Genomic DNA, 24886 nt, shown 5'->3' on the forward strand with positions numbered 1-24886 from the left:
AAATCCAAATGGTTTGGGGAGTTTTAGGAGATTTTAAATCTCAATCAGACTTCCTGGTTAAATAATGGTAATAAAATAAAATAATACAGCTTTAAAGGAGAGCCAAATATTGTCCTATACTAAGAAATGGAAATTAATGGAAAAATATTCATTCATTCATTCATTCATTTTCTTTTCGGCTTAGTCCCTTTATTATTCAGGGGTCGCCACAGCAGAATGAACTGCCATCTTATCCAGCACCTTTTATGCAGCGAATGCCCTCCCAATATTTATTCAGTTTTAAGATAATGTGAAGAGTTCTGATGCAAAAAAACTCTAAATTCCGTCTAAAATTTTCTCTTAAAGTGGACATTTTTCTAAAGCTCCAGTGAGTATGTTCAGTAAACCCTCTTTTATGGCAAATAATATGTTCTTTGCTTTGCCTTTAAAGTGAAGACAAACTGAACACAAACATAGGATCCTAAGATAAATGCTAATAATAGAACTAAATTTCAGACGGTTTTTACTTCTGAACTCTTCATATATAAATCTCAATTTTTAAAAAACTGACACTTATGTCTGGTTTTGTGGTTTGCTGTATCACAAAATAGCAAAAAAAATATTTGGGTCAAAAATGTTAATATCCCTTTAAACCAGCAGGCGGCGCTGTTGTCTATAACAACTATGTGCTTTGGTCATGATTTGAAGCAGGTCAGCACAAGTTTATAAGGCATGATATGAGTTACAATTACAGTCATTCTTTATATGCAATTTAATAATTGAATTCATATCATTATTATTAATATTAAGTACAAAAATCTTCATAATGAGAAACTATTTTTTTCTAAATTGCAGATTGCAACTATTTTTTTAAAAGGGAAATTTCAACAGGGAGTGTGTAGTTGTGTAAAAGAATGGATGATCTATAGCATCAGCATGTGCACACAGAGATAAAGATTCATTCTGAGTAAGAGTGATATGGACAGGTTTTGAAACTCTGAAAAGTCCTTTATCTCGTATGTCCAGATGCATCAGTTGTAAAAAGCTGAAGTTGCGGATGTGAAATGGGAATGTAGACCACAGTTCAGTTTGAGGGTTTGACCATTAATGTGCTAGTGAATAATAAATCATGAAGTTCCCCTAGGGTTGGGATGTGCTTTGCATAACAGTTTCAGAGAAGTCGGTTGAAAGTTTTCCTGGAGTGCAGAAAATGGTTGTAAAGATCAATAGAGACAACTCTTCCTCTTAAACTAGTGGAATAGGCCTGCTGTCTGGTCTTTTAGTCTGCTCTTTTATTAAAGCTTCTCGTGGTATTTGTTTAAAATGTATTGAACACACACATGAAAAAGTCATTACTCTGTCTGTCTCAGCAAATGGCTTGGAGACATGGGCTTTATGGTGTCCAATCATGTCCACTTAACATCAGCATGTGACTAGTGGCTGCTGGGCTTCCATTTGGCCCACAACACATGTAGACGTCTTCCATTGCATATTTACTCTAGTTAACTCTGTCTGTCTGTCTGTCTGTCTGTCTATCTACAGATTAAGTCTGAATTATTAGCCCTCCTTTTAATTTTTTCTTTCGTTTTTTTAAGTGTTTCCCAAATGATGTTTAACAGACCAAGGAAATTTTTACAGTGTTTCGATAATATCTAATACTTTCGATTTTTTTTTTCTGGAGAAAGTCTTATTTGTTTTATTTAGGCTAGAATAAAAGCAGTTTACATTTTAAAAAAAAAAACATTTTTAGCTCAAAATAATCAGTCCCTTTAAGCTGTTTCAATAGTCTACAGAACAAACCATCATTATACAATAACTTGCCTAATTACAATATTTTGCCTAGTTAACCTAATTAACCTAGTTAAGCCTTTAAATGTCACTTTAAGCTGTATAGAAATGTCTTGAAAAATATCTAGTAAAATATTATTTACTGTCAAGATAAAATAAATCCGTCATTAGAAATGAGTTATTAGAACTATTATGATTAGAAATGTATTGAAAAATCTGCTCTCCGTTAAACAGAAATTGGGGGGAAAAAAACAGGGGGCTAATGATTCAGGGGGGCTATTAATTCTGACCTCTGTCTGTCTGTCTGTCTGTCTGTCTGTCTGTGTTTATCCATCCATTCATCCATCCATCCATACTAGTGTCTTCAACCATATTGTTATGTATCAAAATAAACCAAAATTCTCATAAATAAACAAATTAAAATAAAATAACTACAAATAAAATAAAAACCACTTTTATTTGCATTTTTTGTTTTTAAATTCAATTTCTCAAGACTTTTTAATATCATAATTATTTGAAACGTAGACAAACATTTATGTAGATTTATTGTAAAATTATAAATAAATACTTTTAAATATGATTTAATCAATGCAAACATTCAAAATGTGTGTTTGTGTATGTATGTATTATATATTTTTTACAAAAAAAACAGACAAACATTTAATTAAAATTATAATTTAATTAATTAACCTGCATATAATAATAAATATAACAACAATAGACTTATATAACATGTTAAATATTCAAAATGTTTCAAAAATATTTTTAATTAGAAATGGACACATATATATTTGTATAATGAGCAACAATATAACATATATTTTTATACATAAATTATTTAAAAATCTATAATTACAATATTAAAATATAAATTATACATGAATTAGTTTTTAACTGATTTTTTTTTATACTTCTCATAATGGTCATTAATTGACAATATATTTAATTTAATTAAAAAAAGAATAATTGTTAGTGTAATATACCTAAATAATATATCATTAATAACAATGTTGTAATATAATATAATATAATATAATATAATATAATATAATATAATATAATATAATATAATATAATATAATATAATATTTTGGGCCATATAGACACATTTATTTATTATTAGCAATATATATATATATATAATTAATTGGCTATACACACACACACACACACACACACACACACACACACACACACACACACACACACATGTTGTTTTTGTAAAAAAAGGGGGACATTACATAGGTTTCCATTCATTTAATACTGTTCAAACCCTATATTATATTGCCCTCACCCCACCCCACCCCTAAACCCAACCATGAGAGGAGACTGTGTGCAGCTTTACTCTCTGATTAAACTCATTCTGTAGGATTTATAAGCATTTTGAGAAATGAGGACGTCACCAATGTCCTCATATTTCACCTCCTTTTTGTAATACCTGTGTCATACCTGTCATTATACAGATTTGTGTCCTGGTATGTCACAAAAACATGTACACACACACACACACACACACACACACATACACACTCTTGTATGTATGTATGTATGTATTATTGATCAAAACACTTTTTTTCCTCCTTAGCTAACAAGCTCTGGACTTCCGTTTTGGATGGGTGCAAAGAGATGTCCACACGCCTTGACCTTTGACACTAACAATGTAAGTTTTACTCACTTAATCTCTGCATACAAGCACCGTGATCTCCCATCATCCCCTGCAGACGGTAATCTCTAACCTCAGACGACTCACAGTTTCTCTCCTGCTGTGAAATAGATACTGATCTTGATCACCTGAGATTAACAAAGCAAAGAGAAAACATGTTAAACCCCCAAACCCTCACACACACACTCACACAGATGAACACACAGTGACACATTAGCAAACAGATCATGCTTTTCACAGAAACACGTTCAGAGATCTGTAGAAACACTCCTGAATATTTTAATTAGGCTTCTATCAATATGCAAACGCATACTTTGTAGCCATTATTCAGTTTTATGACCCATTGTTTCCATTGTCTTGGTTCTTTATAAACGTTATCAGCATCAGTTTTCCCCTAAAGGAATTCTTCTCTTCTCATCACAGCCTATTTAAATTGAAAGGTGAACTCGTTTTGGGAAGTGTTGTTTTTTGAATGCTCTACACACTTTCCTCTCGTCATTTCCTGCAGTTCTGTTTCTGGTCGTGTGTGTGATTGTGATCCAACTTTTTCCACCCTTTAGTTTATTTCTGCCAATCAGGGATGGACAGTATTTATGGTACACGTATTTCGAATACCTATTTTAAATACATAATAGCATTTAGAAATTTGTATTTGATGGGGTTTGTGAAAATGACTTAATGTTTTGTATTAAAATACTTAAGTGTCTTGTGTTTTTTTTTAAATACTGTAAAATACTTTGTAAGAAGTCTACATGATGACGGACATCATCAAAATGAAGCCTCAGATTGCTGCTTTCTCAGTTATTTGCCTAGGCTTGAGATCAGAACAGAAAATTGATTAAGAAGGTCACCAATGCTTGAAGTATGGATGGAAATTTTGCACACATTCAAGTCAATTCAGCTTTATTTGTATAGCGCTTTTACAATGTAGATTGTGTCAAAGCAGCTTCACATAAATGGTCATAGTAACTGGAACAGTGTAGTTCAGTTTTTAGTGTTTAAGTTCAGTTCAGCTCAGTTTAGCTGAGTTCAGTGTGATTTAGGCCGTACTCACACTAGGTACAGTTGCCTCGAACCGGGCCAAAGCACGCTTGTCCCCCCTCCCGTCTCCCCCGACGGCCCGCGCTCACACCATATCGGGCCTCGGCACGCTTACGTCATCGCTGCTGCGCTGTTCAGAAGCGATCTCTATGGCAATCCTTTTTAGCATTTAAATCTTTGTTCTGACTCCATAAATATATTTAGAGATATCTCTAATTATATTTTGACTTGTCATAATTATAATTCGAATAGTCAGAGTAACAATTAGAGATATCTGCAATTACAATTGTACTAGTACGAAATCAGATTGGAGATATCTGCAAATATCTTATGACTAGTCATATTCCTCCATTGACTTCCATTGAAAAATATTTGCAGATATCTCTAAATGAGTTTTGACTAGTCACAATTGTAATTAGAGATATCTCTGAGTTTTTACTAGTCATAATACATTTGGAGATGTCTTTAATTCATCATATTTAGAGATATTTACAAATATATTTGAAGATATCTCTAATTAATTTATTAATAGTCGAATTACAGTTGTAGATATCTTGAATTGGATTTTTGACGAGTCAAAACTATGTTACTATGGGGTTAAACTGAGACTCTTCCAGTAAAGAAGAACTGAAATCTCTAGGGAGAATAAGTAACCTGCACATATAATAGTAGTTTTGAATGGATTGCTGATGTATAGTTGAAGTCAGAATTATTAGCCCCCTTCAATTTTTTTTCTTCTTTTTAAAATATTTTCCAAATGATGTTTAACAGGGAAAGGAAATTTTCACAGTATGTCTGATAATATTTTTTCTTCAGGAGAAAGTCTTATTTGTTTTATTTCAGCTAGAATAAAAGCAGTTTTGAATTTTTCATGAACCATTTTAGGGACAAAATTATGAGCCCCTTTAAGCTATATTTTTTCTCGATAATCTACAGAACAAACCACTGTTATAAAATAACTTGCCTAATTCCCCTAACCTGCCTAGTTAACCTAATTAACCTAGTTGAGCCTTTAAATGTTTCTTTAAGCTGTATAAAAGTGTCTTGATAAATATCTAGTAAAATATTATTTACAGTTATCATGGTAAAGATAAAATCAATCAGTTATTAGAGATGAGTTATTAAAACTATTATGTTTAGAAATGTGTTAAAAAAATCTTCTCTCCGCTAAACAGAAATTGGGGATAAAATAAACAAGCGGTCTAATAATTTAGGGGGGCTAATAATTCTGACTTCAACTGTAGACAACAACATACTAATAAGTTCTACAGTGGCGATATCTTTACTTGATTGGTTGATTCAAATGCCAGTAGTTGATCTGCAGGTATAGTTAATGAAGAGGAAAGATGCTTGTCTAAAGATGTCAAAGTGGCACAATCCAGTATATTAGACATATATATACAATAATACTCCAGTCTCAACAGACTGGTCAAAAACGTCAGACTTTGCAAAAACTGATAACTCAATTTTTTGAGATATCAAATTTTATGCTGTGCATTGAAGAGAACACTTGCAAAAACATAATGTATGGAAATTACTGTACTAAAACTGAACACTTTAGTAGTTTTCAGAAATAATGTTTTTTAAATTAAGTATTGAAGATTTCAATTGCAAAAAAATTTATTTTGAAAAATTATGTAAACAAAAATGTAAATAACTACTTCATAGATCACCCTTTTCAAAAATAAGACTGTTAAAAGATGGTGCCAATTTTACTGGCCACGCAAATGATGGAAACACAATGAAGAGTATTGTATACCAACTCTTTATCTGCGTTACATGGTTTTTACATTGATAAAAGAGATCATCTTCGAGACAGGACTTTCTTTAGTAATTTATATTAAAATGAAAAAGTTTATACTAATGTAGAGAAGTAAAGGTGAATGAGTTGACAGAGAAGCTGACTTAAACTTGCTCAGAGAAATGCTGTTGCTGTCAAACATTGTTTACTTCACTAACTCAGTTTATAATGAAGGGATTGATCCAATATGCCTATTGATAAAATGTTTGGGAAGACATTTCATGCTCTCTTGTAAAAGTATTTTGTAATATTTTCAAAATGCAAAATACAGGTTTATTTTGATACTTGTTGTGGCTGCTGTATTTTGTAGTTTATTATGATAAACGTAAAATTGATGTATTTGGTATTTTATTTTAAAATACATTTCAGTGTATTTTTGCCCATGCCTGCTGCCAGTTACAATAAAAGCATTTCAGCGTTAGAGATGAATACTGTTATCTCTCTTTTTATAGGCCACCCATATGGATTTCATCATCGCGGCTGCCAATTTATATGCACAGATTTATGGGATTACAGGATCAAGAAATCGTGCTGATATTCAGACCGTTCTTCAGGGAGTAAAAGTGCCAGAGTTTACACCAAAATCTAGTGTAAAGATAGCTGTGACCGACCAGCAGCTGAATGAGGAAAACGAGGAGAGAAAAGAGGAAGGTATGATTTTTTATTTTAGGTTTAAAATGAGGGTGCGAATTACCTAATTAATGCTTGATCCCCCCTGAAGAACGTCAAAAACGCATTTATGGGGGCATGTCAGGCCTAAAATACTGAGAAATAGTCCTGATCTGTCTCTTAAATAATAATATTAATAAATAAAATAAAAGATAATACAAACATACATTTGACCGCCCCTATAATGGTTCATACCATTATAGGGGTTCATGTATAATCGCATCAATCAGTCTTTGCAAGAATCATTCAACAGTGTTTAAACCAGCAGAATGCATGAGGTCATCCAAATTAATAAGACATTTGCAGAGGACTCATCCTAAATGCAGCGACAAGCCCAAGGCGCAAGGCAAAATAATTGACACATACCCAAAATGAAACGAGGATGTCACAGCTACTGAAAAGTAACTTTAAAAAAATTGGCAAATATTTGTGCATAAACATATCAAGATGTAGTAATAAACATACCATTTGTTTGAAAACAGCATTTTTTTTACCTTACTGCAAACTTAAAGTTGTAGTCAGAATTATTAGCCCCCTTCGACTTTTTTTCTTCTTTTTAAAATATTTTCCAAATGATGTTTAACAAAGCAAGGAAATTATCACAGTATGTTTGATAATATTTTTTCTTCTGGATAAAGTCTTATTTGTTTTATTTCGACTAGAATAAAAGCAGATTTTAATTTTTTAAACACCATTTTAGGGACAAAATTATTAGCCCCTTTGAGCTATATTTTTTCTCGATAATCTACAGAACAAACCATCATTACACAATAACTTGCCTAATTACCCTAACCTGCCTAGTTAACCTAATTAACCTAGTTAAGCCTTTAAATTTCACTTTAAGCTGTATAGAAGTGTCTTGAAAAATGTCTAGTAAAATATAATTTACTGTTATCAAGGCAAAGATAAAATAAATCAGTTATTAGAAATGAGTTATTAAAACTATTATGTTTATAAATGTGTTGAAAAAATCTGCTCTCTGTTAAACAGAAATTGGGGAAAAAATAAACAAGCAGTCTAATAATTCAGGGGGGCTAATAATACTGACTTCAACTGTATATGAGCGATAATATCATTAAATGTTGAGGGGGAAAAGGGGGTTTTAGGCAATAAAAAAGGTTGGAAACCACTCTCGCAAGTGGTCACTAGACAGTTTTCTTGTAAAGTAGGTGTTTATATTTACATATAGCTTAAAAGTAAAGTAAAAATAGACATATAGTTTAAATAGTTTGAGCTAGTAACCTCTGAATTAATCAGGTTACTGTATGTCAGAACACATTTAATATCCCTCAAAACACTGAAAACTTAAATACGTCTTATTAATAAATTTGATGTAATTTAAATCCATTTAATTCACTTAAAACGTAACAAAAAAGTAGACCCCCCTGAACGCCAATGTGTAATTCGCACTCTTTTTAAAATAAAATGAAACAATGACATGTACAAATATTAAACATGCCACATATGTGTGGTTTAATAACCCCCACTGCATCTCGCAGATAAAGTCAAGCTGGGGATGTTAAAGGAGCAGCTGTCCAAACTCCAGCTGAGGGACCGCAGATTCCGAATGCACCCGCAGGACTTTGAGAAGGTATGTTGTATAGTATTAACAATTTTTTGTGGTATAATTTTTCATCAGTGCATGCATCATAAAACATTGTGAATGTTTTTTTTATGCATGCATTTGTAAAATTGCATAATTTGTGATAAAGACAAATCTGGAGAAATGTAGTCAGTTGCTCATTAGTGAATCCTCAGTTGTGGATGGATGCTAAAGGAGTGACAACAGCTGATAAAAACAAAACATCACAGTAGGGGTGAGTGGGACATAAACTGACACGAGGATTAGTTGTAACACGTATGGTTTAAACATTTACGCACATGTGCTGGGATAACAAAACACACAATATTTACTATAAATACTACTAAACGAAAGTTATGGAGCAGAGGTTAAATCAATCACCAAGGATTTTTCTAGGCTGTGCACATTAAAGGGCACCTTTTTACAAGATGTAAAATAAGTCTCTGATGTCCCTTAAGCAGTGGTGGGCAAACATTTTAGACCCGAGGGCCACATTACGTTTTGCCAACCAAATGAAGGGCCACATGTCAAATCCTTCAAATAATAACATTTATTAATAGTGGCAGTATGCATGGAACATGTAATATCGGACAGAAACATGTCACATTAACACAAAACAGTTTTTTTAAATAGTTATTATTGAGTCAAATTTACAAGTCTAATGAATTTGCACTGCTATATATATTTACTAGGGCGAGGCAGTGGCGCAGTAGGTAGTGCTGTCGCCTCACAGCAAGAAGGTTGCTGGGTCGCTGGTTCAAACCTCGGCTCAGTTGGTGTTTCTGTGTGGAGTTTGCATGTTCTCCCTGCCTTCGCATGGGTTTCCTCCGGGTGCTCCGGTTTCCCCAACAGTCAAAAGACATGCGGTACAGGTGAATTGGGTAGGCTAAATTGTCCGTAGTGTATGAGTGTGTGTGCGAATGTGTGTGTGGATGTTTCCCAGAGTTGGGTTGCGCCTGGAAGGGCATCCGCTGAATAAAAACTTGCTGGATAAGTTGGCGGTTCATTCCACTGTGGCGACCCCGGATTAATAAAGGGACTAAGCCTACAAGAAAATGAATGAATGAATGAATGAATAAACTATTGAAATTGATTCTTTTATATTATTATTATTCCGCTTCTTCTTCTCCTTCTTCTGCTTCTTCTTCTTCTTCGCCGGAATGAATTGGGGTTTTGAGGGGCTAAACATGCCTGAAAACTCAAGAAACTTTGCACATGCCCCAAAAGTGACGAAAATTTACAATTGATTTGGGTTTCGGAAGTGGGCATTGCAAAATGACTGGACAGAGCCACCTGTACACTTTTGACGGACTGGCCTCCGAGCTACGATTCCACAACTCACCGAGAAGTCAGATATTTTTAACTTCCTGCACCGAAAAAGAGGCGTTTTTGCCATTTCCAGGCGTTGTATTTTAACGAACTCCTCCTACGGATTATATCCGATCAACACCAAAATTAGGTTTTGTCATCTAAAGGCCTTTGCGATTGTGAAGATCTAGAGTTTTCGTCAAAGGGCGTGTCCGAAATGACCTGCCTGAAAATTCACATGGTTGATAAGATTCCTCTCCTGAAGGCATCTACCTGCCAACATTGAGTAACAGTTATTGCGCCAACTGCTGACAGAAGGAAGTTTGGCTTAAATCTGTGATTTTCTCAGATTTGTTTTATATATCGGCTTAAATTATTATTGTTTGCTGTTCTCTGTCATCCTGAGGCCACCGGGCAGCAGTGAGCCCGGGTGCGAGGTCCCTTTCATCGCTGCTTGTAGCTTAAATTCATACACTGTTAACACACAACTTTGCATAATAGGTCCTCTTTAAGGGCTCATATCAAACACATATTTGCTTCTAAAAACACGAGACCAACACTTTGGAATGGTTTGAAAAAATACCTCTAAACAGAAACTTGCAGAGATTGTCCCACTTCTGAGCTCTTCTGATTGGTCCACTGCTTTGGAACTGACAGTGATGACCAGTGCTGTGTGTGAAAGTTGAACTTTTAACTTGACTTGGCATCAAAAAGTGCTGCGTTTGAACGTATTGGTCACACATATCCGTCAAGTATGTGTTTACATTGAAAATGTTTATGTTAAATTCTGTTTATGCTCATGTCTAGTTGGATTCGAAAATAAATATTGTCAAGTTGGTCATATTTTATGAAGTATGTCTTTTTTCCAAGTTATTTATTTACGGCAATGGCCCGCACAATGGCTCAGTGGTTAGAATTGTCCCCTTACTGCAAGAAGCTCCCTGGTTTGAGTCCTGGCTGGGTCAGTTGGCATTTCTGTGTGGAGTTTGCATGTTCTCCCCGTGTTGGCGTGGGTTTCCTCTGTGTGCTCCGGTTTCCACATGTCCAAAGACATGCGCTATAGTTCAATTGGGTAAACTAAATTTGCTGTAGTGTATGAGTGTGTGTGTATAGATGTTTTCCAGTACTGGGTTGCAGCTGGAAGGGCATCTGCTGCGTAAAACATATGCTCAAATAGTTGACGGTTCATTCCTCTGTGGCAAACCCTGATAAATAAGGGACTAAGCCGAAGGAAAATGAATGAATGAATGAATGAATGAATGAATGAATGAATGAATGAATGAATGAATGAATGAATGCACACCAGTTTTGGCAAAGAATTTATTTTGGGCTAGGTATGGATTTTAGAACCTGAGACGACCTCTGTATATGTTGTATAGGGATGTTAAGATGTTAAACGTATTTGTATGACGTGACAGTCACTAAAAAAAAACAATTAAGGGTTGGAGAAATGAGGATGAGTAAATGAATAAATGTGAGTTATTCCTGTAGTAACTTAGTTCAGACTTGGAGATTGGTTCACCCAAAAATGAAAATTTACTCAATGTCTCCCTTCACTTGTTAGAAACTTTATAGTTTTTTTTAGTCTCTTGAACACAAAGAAGTATTTGTTTTTCTTGTTATGGAAGTCAATGGTTACAGGTTTTCATCTTTCTTCGAAATATCTTATATTGGGTTCAACAGGAGAAAGAAACTCATAACAGTTTGGAACAAGTGAAGGGAGAGTAAATATTGAGTCAGTTTACTATTCCCTTAACTTTGGCATCTTCTCAGTCATTTTGTCTGTCAGACATGTTGGCGTCAAGTCTCACATAGGAGGTCTCCTTTAACCACAAAACTGGCCCTAAAACATCCATCCCTGACTGCAGCTATCATCAAACCTTAACCAGATCCATCCAGCACAGAGAAAATGCCATTGAGATGCTTTTTCTTCAAATACAGACAGGTCTGAGGATGCACGCTGGTTTCGTCAGTATCTGCTTTGTGGTTTGTCATGAGTGCGTGACACATGGGTTTCCACACACACACGTGGACATAGAGTCTGAAAGGGTCTCTGAACAACATCTCAGTTGTGTTTTCTGTTAGGAAAAGGATTAGTCTCAGTCTAAGGGGTTTCTCTGCAAGGATCTGCCTTTGATTTGTGCTATCTCTAGAGTCTGTAAATCACTCTTGGAGAATCACGTCTCCATTTCTCTTCTTTTTGGCTTCTGACTTCAGACTTTCTCTGGAGATGAAAGCATCCTGGTATCTGTTTAGATTAGATTAGATTTGATTAGATTCAACTTTATTGTCATTACACATGTATAAGACAACAAAATGCGGTTTAGGTCTAACCAAAGGTGCAATAGCAGAAAGTGCAGGATATAGGTATAAGTTATAAAGTGCATTATAGAAAACTATGAATAATATTTACAGATGGATGTACTATGAACATTGGGTAGGCTAAATTGCCCGTAGTGTGTGTGTGTGTGTGTGTGTGTGTGTGTGTGTGTGTGTGTGTGTGTGTGTGTGTGTGTGTGTGTGTGTGTGTGTGTGTGTGAATGTTTCCCAGAGATGGTTGCGGCTGGAAGGGCATGCGCTGCGTAAAAACTTCCTGGATAAGTAGGCGGTTTATTCCGCTGTGGCGACCCCGGATTAATCAAGGGGTTTGTATTAGCTATGATTAGAGATTTACAATAGATGAATATATGTACATGTTGCTCTTAATAATCAGAAGTATGCAGATATATATATATAAACACAATTACAATTGTAAACTCACCGGCCACTTTATTAGGTAAACCTTTCCAACTGCTCGTTAATGCAAATTTCCAACCAGCCAATCACATGGCAGCAACTCATTGCATTTAGGCATGTAGACATGGTCAAGATGATCTACTGCAGTTCAAATTGCGCATCAGAATCAGGCACAGGCTCACCAAAATTGGACGATAGAAGATTAGAAAAATGTTGTCTGATGAGTCTCGATTTCTGCTGCAACATTCAGATGGTAGGGTCAGAATTTGGCGTCAACAACATGAAATCATGAATCCATCCTGTCTTATATCAAAGGTTCAGGCTAATGGTGGTGGTGGTGTAATGCTGTGGGGGATGTTTTCTTGGCACACTTTGGACGTATTAGTACCAATGTGTGTCAATGCCACAGCCTACCTGAGTATTGTTGCTGATCATGTCCATCTCTTTATGACCACAGTGTACCCATCTTCTGATGGCTACTTCCAGCAGGATAATGTGCCATGTCATAATGCGTGTATAATCTCAGACTGGTTTCTTGAACGTGACAATGAGTTCACTGTACTCAAATGGCCTCCACAGTCACCAGATCTCAATCCAATAGAGCACCTCTGGGATGTGGTGGAACGGGAGATTGGCATCATGGATGTGCAGCCGTCAAATCAGCAGCAACTGCGTGATGCTATCATGTCAGAATGGACCAAATCTCAGAGGAATATTTCCAGTAGCTTGTTGAATCTATGCAGGATAAAAGCAGTTCTTAAGGAAAAAGGGGGTCCAACCCGGTACTGGTAAGGTGTACCTAATAAAGTAGCCGGTGAATCCATATGTGCTTTGGTTATGTACAATTCAAGATTAATTAGTGCCGTGAATATGTCAAAACCTGTTGATATGGGCCACAGTTATAGGCAGAGATTTCTGTAAATAAATGTAATGAGTCCAACTTTATGCATCCAAAAATATTTGTGAGGTGGTATGTTTTGTTTAAACCTGAAAATAAATGCTACCCACAGCGCCACTGCGTCACCCATTTTCCATTAAGTTAGTCTTATTTTATTAATTGGCTGGAATAAAAGCAAATAAAAGCCTTTTATACCAAATTTAAGATCAATATTTTTAGAAATGTATTTTTTCGTTTGGCAACAGAACAAACCACTGTTGTCTAATATCTTGACTAATTAGCATATAGGTTAACTAGGTAAATTAGGTTAATTAGGCAAGTTTATTCAGGCAGATTTTAAGTTGCTTTAACTTATTTTAATAAGTTAATCAGGTTTCAACTAAATTTTAAGTTATACAAAGTTTAACTTAATTTTTTTAGTCAGTTTGATTGATGTAAGCTGAGATGACTAGAAAAGTTAACTTGATTCAACTAAAAAAAGTTAAGTCCGCAAGAATTATAGGCTTTTAAATTGCACCTTAAAATAAATATGAATACTGGCCTTTTGCAAAATAAAAACTTATTTACTGCCATCATGTCCAAAACAAAAGAAATTAGCTTCAAGAAATTAGTTATTAAAACTATTATGTTTGTCATTATGTGTAAATAAGAAATACGTGTATCATATGTCCAGCTTGATGTGCACGTGTGGACGCTTTCAGCAATGACGCATGCTTTACCAGATCAGATGTTTTGTTTTTGCAGTGGAATGTGTGTTTGGGGGATTCTGGTGGCATCAGGTTGCCAAATTATATACTGCGCTCAAACACCCCCGCAGACGCGCCAACACACCCAATACTCCACCGCCTTTGTAGTGAAGCAGTGCTTGGGGCCTCAAAAGAGTGCCGAAACCTCTGAACCAGGGTATCCCAGCATTCCTGCAATATCTAATATCACAGCGCTGTATAATGTGCATTTATTTGGTTTTTAATCACTATATGCTGAAAATGATCACTAAATACAATCTGGAGAACTTATGACCTGTTTTGTAATCTCATTTACAGTCACAGTGTACAGGGAAAATGACTTACAAATACAAAAGGCACTGGAAACTTTCGGCGATGATGTAACATTGTTTTAATCCAGTAGCTTTTGTATCAACGTGCACAAACATACCTGTTGCCTTGATTTTGTTCCTGTTTTTAAAAATTCTTCTTGTTTTCCTCATACAACAGTAAAAGATAACAATTGGCATCACACATCATCCACATCAGGTCTTTCCCCATTGTTTTTATCTAGGAACAGATGGTTGGTAGGTGAAAGTTGGCTGATGGACAATTAAAGGGTGTTTTCCATAGCTGACAGTTTAGGTCAACAAAATGATGCGTGTTATAACCCTTCATGGAGCCCTAATTGAAATGCTTATTGGAAAATCCTCATAGTGTCACTATGGCTTAAAAATCAGTGGTCACACTCTACAATAAGGTTTCATTAGTTAATGTATTTAATAACAGAACTAATTCGGAGCAATACTAGTCCAGCATTTGTTAATTAAAGTTCAACATTAGCTAATGCATTATTCACATCCATTTGCATGCTTGTTAACATTAGTTAATGCACTGTGAGTTTACATGAACTAACAATGAACAACTGATTTGCCATTAGCTAGCGTTGACTAACAAGATGCAAACACATACTGTAAAAATTGTAAAGTTTTAACTAATAGCATATTATTATGATTGTTTTATGTTTTTAAATGTCTCTTCTACTGACCAAGCATTTATTTAAACTAAATGAATAAAAATCAATAATATAAGTCGTGTGACTGGAGTAATGATGCAGATTATTCAGCTTTGAATCAAAGAAATAAATTGAATTTTTAAATATATATTTACGTAGAAAACATATTTATAATTGAAATAATATTTTATCTAAAAACGTAATATATTATAAGGAATAATTATAAATAATGCAAGTAATAAAAATAATATTACTACTTTTATTATTGTTTTGATTAAGAAATAGCAAGTTTAGTGATATATATACACCCACACACTCATATACACTTACCGGCCACTTTATTAGGTACACCTTACTGGTACTAGGTTGTACCCCCTTTTGCCTTCAGAACTGCCTTAATCCTTCGTAACATAGATTCAACAAGATACTGGAAATATTCCTCAGAGATTTTGGTCCAAATTGACTTGATAGCATCACACAGTTGCTGCAGATTTGTCGGCTGCACATCCATAATGCGAATCTCCTGTTACACCACATCCCAAACATGCTCTATTGGATTAAGATCTGGTGACCTAGGAGGCCATTTGAGTACAGTGAACTCATTGTCATGTTCAAGAAAACAGTCTGAGAGGATTCGCGCTTTATGACATGGTGCGTTATCCTTCTGGAAGTAGCCATCAGACAATGGGTACACTGTGGTCATAGAGGGATGGACATGGTCAATAACAATAGTCTGTGGCTGTAGGCTGTTGCTTTGACACAATGCTCAATTGGTACTAATAGGTCCAAAGTGTGTCGCAGCAGAAATCCAGACTCATCAGACCAGGCAATGTTTTACCAATTTTCTGTTGTCCAATTTTGGTGAGCCTGTGCAAATTGTAGCCTCAGTTTCCTGTTCTGACAGGAGTGGAACCCGGTGTGGTCTTCTGCTGCTGTAGCCCATCTGCCTCAAGGTTGGACGTTTTGTGTATTCAGAGATGCTCTTCTGCATACCTTGGTTGTAACAAGTGGTTATTTGAGTTTCTGTTGTCTTTCTATCAGCTCAACCAGTCTGGCCATTCTCCTCTGTAAACCCTAGACATGGGTGTGCATGAAAATCCCAGTAGATTAGCAGTTTCAGAAATACTCAGACCTTGATTATATATAATCTGTATCTATATACCTGTCCGACTGCTCAAAAGAAAAAGAAAAAGAAAAAAATTATTAACACGATCTGCTGTATGTAAACACAGACAATCATATGTAAGAATGTTCTGTGCAGTCCAAACTCTCTCCTGTGTATCAGTCCCTGTAATAATGTAGTTGTTTGTTCATAACTGCTTGTTCTTTTCTTTTCTTATGTTCCAGGATGATGACAGTAATTTCCATATGGACTATATAGTTGCAGCATCCAACCTGAGGGCAGAAAACTATGATATACCGACAGCCGACCGCCACAAAGTGAATCTCTATTGTCTTTTTCAAACAACTCTGCTGTGCTTTTGTTTGTGAGACTGAAGTCTAAAGTGATCAACATTACCCTCTGGGGGTTTGTGTCCTCAGTTCCTGAACACATACAGAACAACCCTGAGGAAAGACCTTTTGATTATACTGTTGATTTCTTGATACTATTTTTTGCTCGTACCACATTTCCATTAGTAGGTTTAGATGACTTATCTGCACCTGTCAGAATTATTAGCCCTCCTGAATTATTACCCCCCCTATATACATGACTCAAACCAGTGAACTTCTTGTGAGGCAACAGTGCTAACCACTGAGCCACCGTGCTCATTTCATTCATGTTTTCATTTGTTGGTTATATTTAATTGTATATCTATTACTGTTCTTGCCAAGAAAATAGCTTTGGTTGCTGACATGACATTAAATAAATTTCCCAGTGATGGGTTGCAGCTGGAAGGGCATCTGCTGTGTAAAACATATGCTGGATAAGTTGGCGGTTTATTCCGCTGTGGTGACCCCTGATTAATAAAGGGACTAAGCCAAAAATGAATCAATGAATGATACTGTGAACATGCATGCTTGTAAATAATATCTGCAACTTTTATGTCTGATCTGCAGAGCAAGTTAATCGCAGGCCGCATCATTCCAGCAATCGCCACGACAACGGCTGCAATCGCAGGACTGATGTGCTTGGAGCTCTATAAACTTGTCCAGGGTCACAGCAAAATCACATCCTACCGCAACGCTTATATAAACCTGGCAACCCAGTACTTTGTGTTTTCACAGCCTTGTCCAGCCCCCACATTTACCGTAAGTGACAAATTATTCATCATCTAACTTCTGGTATTGTTTTCATTTCTTAGATCGTTTGTGTTTATATTTTAGCATTTTATTTGCTATATTATTCAAATATAATCGTTGTTGTTGTTGTTATTATTATTTTTACAGCATAACTAATTCAATATTAAAATATACTAAAGTACTAATGTTTTTTATTTATTTTTTTACATTTAATATGATAACTATAAATACAAGGATAAATATTAAGTTACTATTTACAGAAGTTAAATTGATGCAAATAGTAACTTAATTATGTAAATAATAAATAGAATTAAAAATATAGTATACAATAGTGACACACTGTAAAAAACATTATATTTCAGTGGTAAATTAAATGTTATTGGAGCATATTTTGCAAGAATATCCTATTTCTTTAAATGTGTGGTTATTGTAAAAAGTGTTACACAAATAAACTTGAAGTGAATAATTAGTTGGAAGAAATCTGAGAAAAAATTTTTATCCCATTATTTTATTTACAACTTTCATTGTAGTTTTGGCATACAATACGAGCATTTTTGTAGGCAATAATGAATGTCTTATCTATTGTTGTTTAGAGTAAATGTACTTATTGTGCAGTGAATAAAAGGTATTTTTAACAATGGTTGAGGTGAGCGTGCAGGCCAGGAGTGATGACTGGGGTGACAGGGTACAGCATAAGTCTTCTGTCTGGGTCTAGATCACTACAGGCTTTAGTAAACCTATTTTCATCCTTAGGGGCTTAAACCACTTAGTAACCATATACTTGCCCACGCAGACCCTCACCTGCCAACCTGCTGGGTTTGCTCACTTTAGGGGACTTCCACTTTCACATTTAGGTAACTGAGTATTCAGACAGCCACATGCATGTATTAAAGAAGAAAACCTTTATATATATATATATATATATATATATATATATATATATATATATATATATATATATATATATATATATATATATATATATATATATATATATATATATATAAAGTAATAACATCTTAAGTAGCTCATAATAGACCCACATGAAATATGTCTCCAAAGAAAACTGCTGAATGATGGACTCAATGATGGACTCAAAAAGATATCTAATTATTTACTCATTTAAATGTGTGTAATTATATATTTATTCAGTTTTTATATTAATTTTAGTAATATTATCTGATAATATGCAAATGTTTAGATGATTCATGTACAAAATGTTTTTATGTACAAAATGAAGCGTTGTTCACCAAATGGTTATAATTAAATTTGGATAAAATTTCCTAATAAAAAATTGGCATCAGTCCTAAATTGTGGACTCAAATAATTTCTCAAAGAAAAAAAAAACAATATGTGAAATACAAAACATTTCAGCACTAAAATATACTACTAAATCTATATATGATGCACTGTAAAACCCAAAAAGTTAAGGTAACTCAAACCATTTGAGGACACTGATTGCAGCAAATCATTTAAGTTAAGGTTGATGCATGGTTTGCAGATGATGCCTCTCCGTCAGCAGTAGATGCGTGCTTCACAAGTGAGCGCGAGTGACATATCTGTCTGCTTAAAGAGGCTGCGCAGAAATTCAAATTTAATTTGTTGACATAGTTTGAGATACTTGTCGTAATTGAGTTATTTGTCGGTCCGACAATATTTAATTGGATGAACAGTTTTTAGTTTTATTCCTTTTTATCCAGAATATAAAAATAAATACATATGAACACATTTAGATCATTTACTGTAATCATCACTATTTGAATGTAAAGAGATTTTCAACCAGCACAACAAAACATGTTTCTAAAGACAATCACCTACTACATTTTTAATCCATTTGAGTAAATGAAGCAATCTGAGCACAGTAAAACTCAGTAAATGAAGAGAACTCAAACCAACTGAGTACTGTAAAAGCCAATAAGTTAGTGGAACTTAAGGAAACAGATTGCTACAAACCTTTTGAGTTAAAAAACTATCTATATGAGTACTGTTAACTTTTTAATTTAAGTTGAAGTAATGAGTTATTTAATTAACTTATTACCTTTAACACTGAGTGCAAAACTCTTTTCAAATGAGTAGAATGAACTTTCAGTATATTTAAAGTTAACTACACTCATTTCATTTGATAAAGTTGACTGTTGGGTTTTACATTGTAGATATATATCAACAACATTTCTGTAAATAAATCTCTATCAGATCACTTTTATGTGCATAGGTATCATCCAAAGCAACTAGGTCAACCTTGATCTTACCCTTAAGTCTTCTTTCTTTTCCTTAGTAAAAGTTTGTCTCCTTTAAAAGAAAATTCTTTATGACAAGAAACAAGAAGCAAGTGAATAGTTTAAGATTTGCAGGCAGGCAGACTTCACAGATGAGGTAATGCAACCCCAGATGCAGCCGTCCACACATGGGGGGGAGGGGGGTGTTGTTTCTACTAGCTGGTGCAGGGTCAGAGTTGAGGGTAATTTTCACCCAAGGGGACAGGCGGTGAGCTGGGCTTTGAAACACACGGGCTCAGGTTACTAGTGAAATGTGGCTGCTTTCTGGACTGTCCAGACTGCTGAATTTTCAAAACACACTCAGTTCAAGCCCTGCTGAAAAAACACAATGGAAATGATCATAGAACTTGTAATGGAAATTATATTCTATCTATATATCATAATTATATTTAGTGGAAACTACCGTATTGGTTCTAAGGGTTTCTACTGGTTATTGTTTGCCTTCTTTTTACTTCACTGATAATGTACACATAGACAACCTATATGCTGTATAACTGCAGGTTAACTATGCAACTTTAACTGCTACAGTTATTAGTTCATTAGTCAAAATGATTAGTATCTAATAAATATATGGTATGGGCGACACGATGGAACATTGGGAAGCATTGTCGCCTCAAAGCAAGAAGGTCGCTGGTTCGAGCCCTAGCTGGGCCAGGTGGCATTTCTGTGTGGAGTTTGCATGTTCTCCCCGTGTTGGCGTGGAGTTTCCTCCGGGGGCTCCGGTTTCCCCCACAGTCCAAAGACATGCGCTGTAGGTGAGTTGGGTAAGCTAAATTGTCGGTAGTGTATGTGTATGTCCTGGTCCTCCAGGTTAGGGGTTGAGCATTGGGCTAACAACGCATCTCATAAAAAAACAGATGTTATGAAACACCAATATGGTGCGGCTAAATATCAACTTCAATATAAATGGCCCTGGAAGTAAGTAAGTAAGTAAGTAATAAAGTTTTGGTAACTAATAACCCTAGTTTTTCTGAATTTGATTGTAATGCAATATTGTGCACTCTGCTTTAAAGCAATAATTATTGTCAAAAAGTTTGGAAATAAACTTAAATTGAATTCTGGTTGCATGATAAAACCAAAAAAAACCCTAATGGAGTATGTTCCAGAACATATTATAGACAATTGTGAAGTAAAGCTGGTTTCAATGAGTACGATTTGATGGTTTGTAATGTACTTATTGCTATTTATAATGTTATTAATTTAAGTTCCTATTGTTTCAGCACAGGCATCCAAATATATGAATGTCATATTAAGTAAGCAATTTTTGTAGCATCATCATTTATGCTTGTTAAAAACATACTTGTTAGATTAATGTAGTCAGTTTTTCTAATGCTGACAGTTAGGATGTTTACATGGGACACCAATAAATAATTTTAATACGATTAAGACAATACTCTGATTAAGAGTCTGCCATGTAAACAGCGATTTATGATTAATTTTAATCCGATTAAGGTCATAGTCTTACTAAACAGAAATTAGATTAAGACATGTGGAGTATGCCGATTTCAGTCGCATTATTGAAAGGCTGCACAGACATGTAAACACCGCAATTAAACTATTACTGTCATGTAGGATGTTTTGTGCATTTTGTGACAGGATATTCTGTCTGTTTCACACTATTTTCTGAACCTACAGAGTCTGTAAAGGACCGCAGACACCTGCACTGCGAAATGCTGCGTTTTTTTCCCATATGGTGTGCAGTATTAAATTTCATTAAATCTACACTCTTCCAGCATATTCGGATCGAATATCTTGTTTGTCACTGGGGTCATGCTTAAAATATTCCTAAATGAAAGTAAAAGTGCCAAACTGCAGTTAGTCGACAAATTAAAAATTAAACACTCGAAATTTCATGAAACTTTGCAGGAAATGTGGATAGTGCGGTGATGCAATGACGTTAATCGAACTATGTGCTATTACATGTAAAACGGGATCATAAAAGCGAAATTCAAAAAGCAACTTATGTAAACACCTTAATCATATTATGTCTTATTCAGATTAAGGCAAATAATTCGATTACTGATGTCCATGTTAATGTAGCCAGTGTTTCAGTAGAGAGGAAGCAGGTTTAGATCATCACTTTAACAAACAACAAGTTCTTCTAACCTTTACAGCCACAAGAGTTCACACAATAATATTTATTTACATTTTTAAAAGGATATGTTTTCGGTTTTGCAATATTTATAAAATTTTTCTGATCAACATTTGCAGTTCAAGCTGTTATTATTAATAATGTTAAAATACTTGTACAATTGATTATTTCGTGGAAATAATGATTCTTTAATGAGTTGACAACAGCATTAATTTGAAAGATAAATCTTTTTAGAACATTATAACTGCATTTGCTGTCACTTTAACTTGTATTTATACATGTTTAAGAAAAAAATAAGTATTTACAGACAAATTTCTGATAAATAGTCTCATTCATAAGTGGTCTAAAACCTTTTTTTATTACTGTGAGTGCATAACATACAACAAACGGTAAACACAACACAGAACATACAACATATGGTAAACAGAGAACATAAACAGCACAGGAATGAAAAGAGGAATGTGTATAAATAGCAATGAAAGTTCTAATAATATTGGTAGTAGCAAAATATACTTAGCATTCTTAATAATAAAAAAAATAAATAATAAAAAATAATAATAATAATAATAGTAATAATAGTAATAATAATAATAATGTTAACAATAATAATAATAATTATTATTATTTATATTATTATTGTTGTTGTTGTTGTTGTTGTTGTTATTATTATTATTATTATTATTATTATTATTATTATTATTATTATTATTATTATTATTATTATTATTATTATAAGCTTTTTGGGATTAATATATCTAGCTTTAAAGATTTTATTTCCTTTATCTCCCCTTTAATTTTTTCCATGCTCTTTGTTTTCCTTGCATTCTGATTGGCACAGTATTCACCAGACTTTTCCAAGTCCAGGATGTGGAGAGACATTTCCACACATGAGACTAGTAAAGAATGAGCTGGAGCACACTTTATTTACTGTTTTTGTTTGAATGCAGTCACATGCAGAAGTTAAGGTTATCATTTCCATCATTTGAAAGCTTTGTTTAGACGGTGCTGGTGGTGCTGTAGTTGCCATATGTGACTTTGTCAGCTGTCGATGCATTAAATTGAGCTGTGGAAATGTCTACTTGTGCTTTTCCAGCCACGTGGCATTCAATGGGAACATTATATATGGATTGCGAGTACGGGAAAACAAAAACAAAAATCTTCATAGATGAATCAGTCGCTTGCTGAAATTATTATTTATGTCACATGACCACAAATAAAAATATATGCGAAGAGTTTCATTTGTGTGTTGTTTGAAATTTTCTTTAAAAATTTGCATTTTTCTCTGTCTCCAATGTTTATGTTCTGTTTTTTCACCATAAAAAACATTTCAGATAACACTCAGGGGCTTATTAAATAATAACAATAATAATAATAATAATAATAATTATTATTATTATTATTATTATTTTATTATTATTATGTTTATGTTCAGTTTTTTTCACTTTAAAGTGAATGAAATGAAGCTATTCTTTGCCATAAAGTTTTTGCAAATACTGAAATTACGTTCAGGAGCCTGCCTTAAAAAAAATGCTTGTTTAAGAAGAACATTTCAGATAACACTCAGAGGCTTTTGCATCTCAACTCTTCGTTCATTATGGATGTTTGGCAGACACGCTAAGAAGTTGTTTTGACATTCTTGAAAGAAAGATACAGTTGTGAATCTGCCAATGAAAATGCTGTCGGAGGCCAGACGGATGTGCTCGAAGCTTCCTGTTTTCTTTCAAGGACATCCTCTTTAAGAGCCTCCACTATTTTTACCCTTTCAAGAAAAATGTTTATTAATCCTTGAGTCAAGAGAATGAGTGTTGTGGATCATACCATGTTTTGGACTGAGTAAACTGTCAAACTATTTTTATTTGTGTAGAGCTTAACACAATACAGCATTTTTGAAAGCAGCTTAACAGTAATTCACAAATAAATATCAAAATCAGTGATGGAAAATTCATTACATTGAACACAGAATAAACATTTATATATACATAATACATGTAAATTGCATCTACGGCAGTTTTATGTTAGCATAAGTCTAATGCTAAAATTATATGTATTAATTTGCACAGTGGTTTTGTCTTTTAACAACAGATTAAACATTAAAAACTTTCACCTTGATATTTTAGAGCAGATGTATACCTGACCGAACTGCACTGTAGGGGGCAAGAACGAGTCTTCGAACCTGTGTGTATTCCTACTATGATATTACCACATCAAACGTGACGTGCTAACATGGATGCAGCTCATTAGAGTGAATCTGATTAATGTTAGCTCCACATCTAACTATCAGGCACCTGTAGAGTTAATGCGGTTGCGTAAAACATATTTAAAAAATGAAGCAGGTGCTTTTTAAAAGGAATGATGGTAAATGAATAAAAGTAAATCGATGAGCCGTCTGATAAAAAAGTGCCCTTCTGAATCAAACCAACAGGATGACCTCTTGGATCTTTCATTTACTTCGAAGACACTACTGACTATGTTTACATGGACATCTGTAGTTATTTGCCTTAATAGACAATAATATAGTAAAGGTGTTTATGTGAAGTGCTTTCATGTAAGAGTTTTTTGTAATTTTGGGTAACTTTATCAGCAGCTGTTTCTCTTTAAGGCATGAACATTTCATTCATGGTCCCATGACAAACTGTGGTAATAGACGCAAATAAGGAGTAAGGACTGGTGAGAGTGTTATGGAATTGAATAATGCATTAAAAAACTTCCGCATTTAGCAATGTGTGTGTGTGTCTTGTCGGAAAATATGGCGAAGTCCTACCTGACGGTAATAGTTTGATTGTGGTGTTTACTTCAATAATGCCACTAATATATGCACACTTTCTGTTTGGTCCAGTTATAACTATAGACGGATAAAGGTAATCAGAAATCGCTGTTTGGAGTTTATGTAGGCCTACAGTTCAAAATTCATGTTTAACTGAATAAACAGTTAGTAAACACAAGTACATCTTATTGAACATCATTTCTTTTTATCACCAATTATCAGAGTAGAACAGTTTCTTAAGCAGTTTGTGATGCATTTGGAAACAGGAGATGAGCCCCTGGTCTAATGCACCTGGTTTGGGAAACCCGTTCTCAAAGACTTACTTTTAG

General features: G+C 34.4%; 1 protein-coding gene across 2 annotated transcripts in view; it reads left to right on the plus strand.

Moving 5' to 3' along the window:
• The window catches only part of uba7 (ubiquitin-like modifier activating enzyme 7), a 91214-nt gene that overhangs the window by 23757 nt on the left and 42571 nt on the right, over nucleotides 1-24886 (plus strand). Inside the window, exons 18-22 of one of the 2 annotated variants that reach the window (XM_087258169.1) lie at nucleotides 3353-3427; nucleotides 6725-6923; nucleotides 8441-8532; nucleotides 16532-16624; nucleotides 17243-17434. In XM_087258169.1, the coding sequence (XP_087114295.1) occupies nucleotides 3353-3427; nucleotides 6725-6923; nucleotides 8441-8532; nucleotides 16532-16624; nucleotides 17243-17434 (651 nt within the window). Of the gene's footprint in view, nucleotides 1-3352; nucleotides 3428-6724; nucleotides 6924-8440; nucleotides 8533-16531; nucleotides 16625-17242; nucleotides 17435-24886 lie in introns of those variants that run through there. The other variant, XR_015494312.1, reaches the window with a different exon arrangement.

Source organism: Danio rerio, chromosome 6 (genome assembly GCF_052040795.2).
Source record: "Danio rerio strain M-AB ecotype USA chromosome 6, GRCz13ab, whole genome shotgun sequence".
In the NCBI taxonomy this organism is placed as follows: Eukaryota; Metazoa; Chordata; class Actinopteri; order Cypriniformes; family Danionidae; genus Danio; species Danio rerio.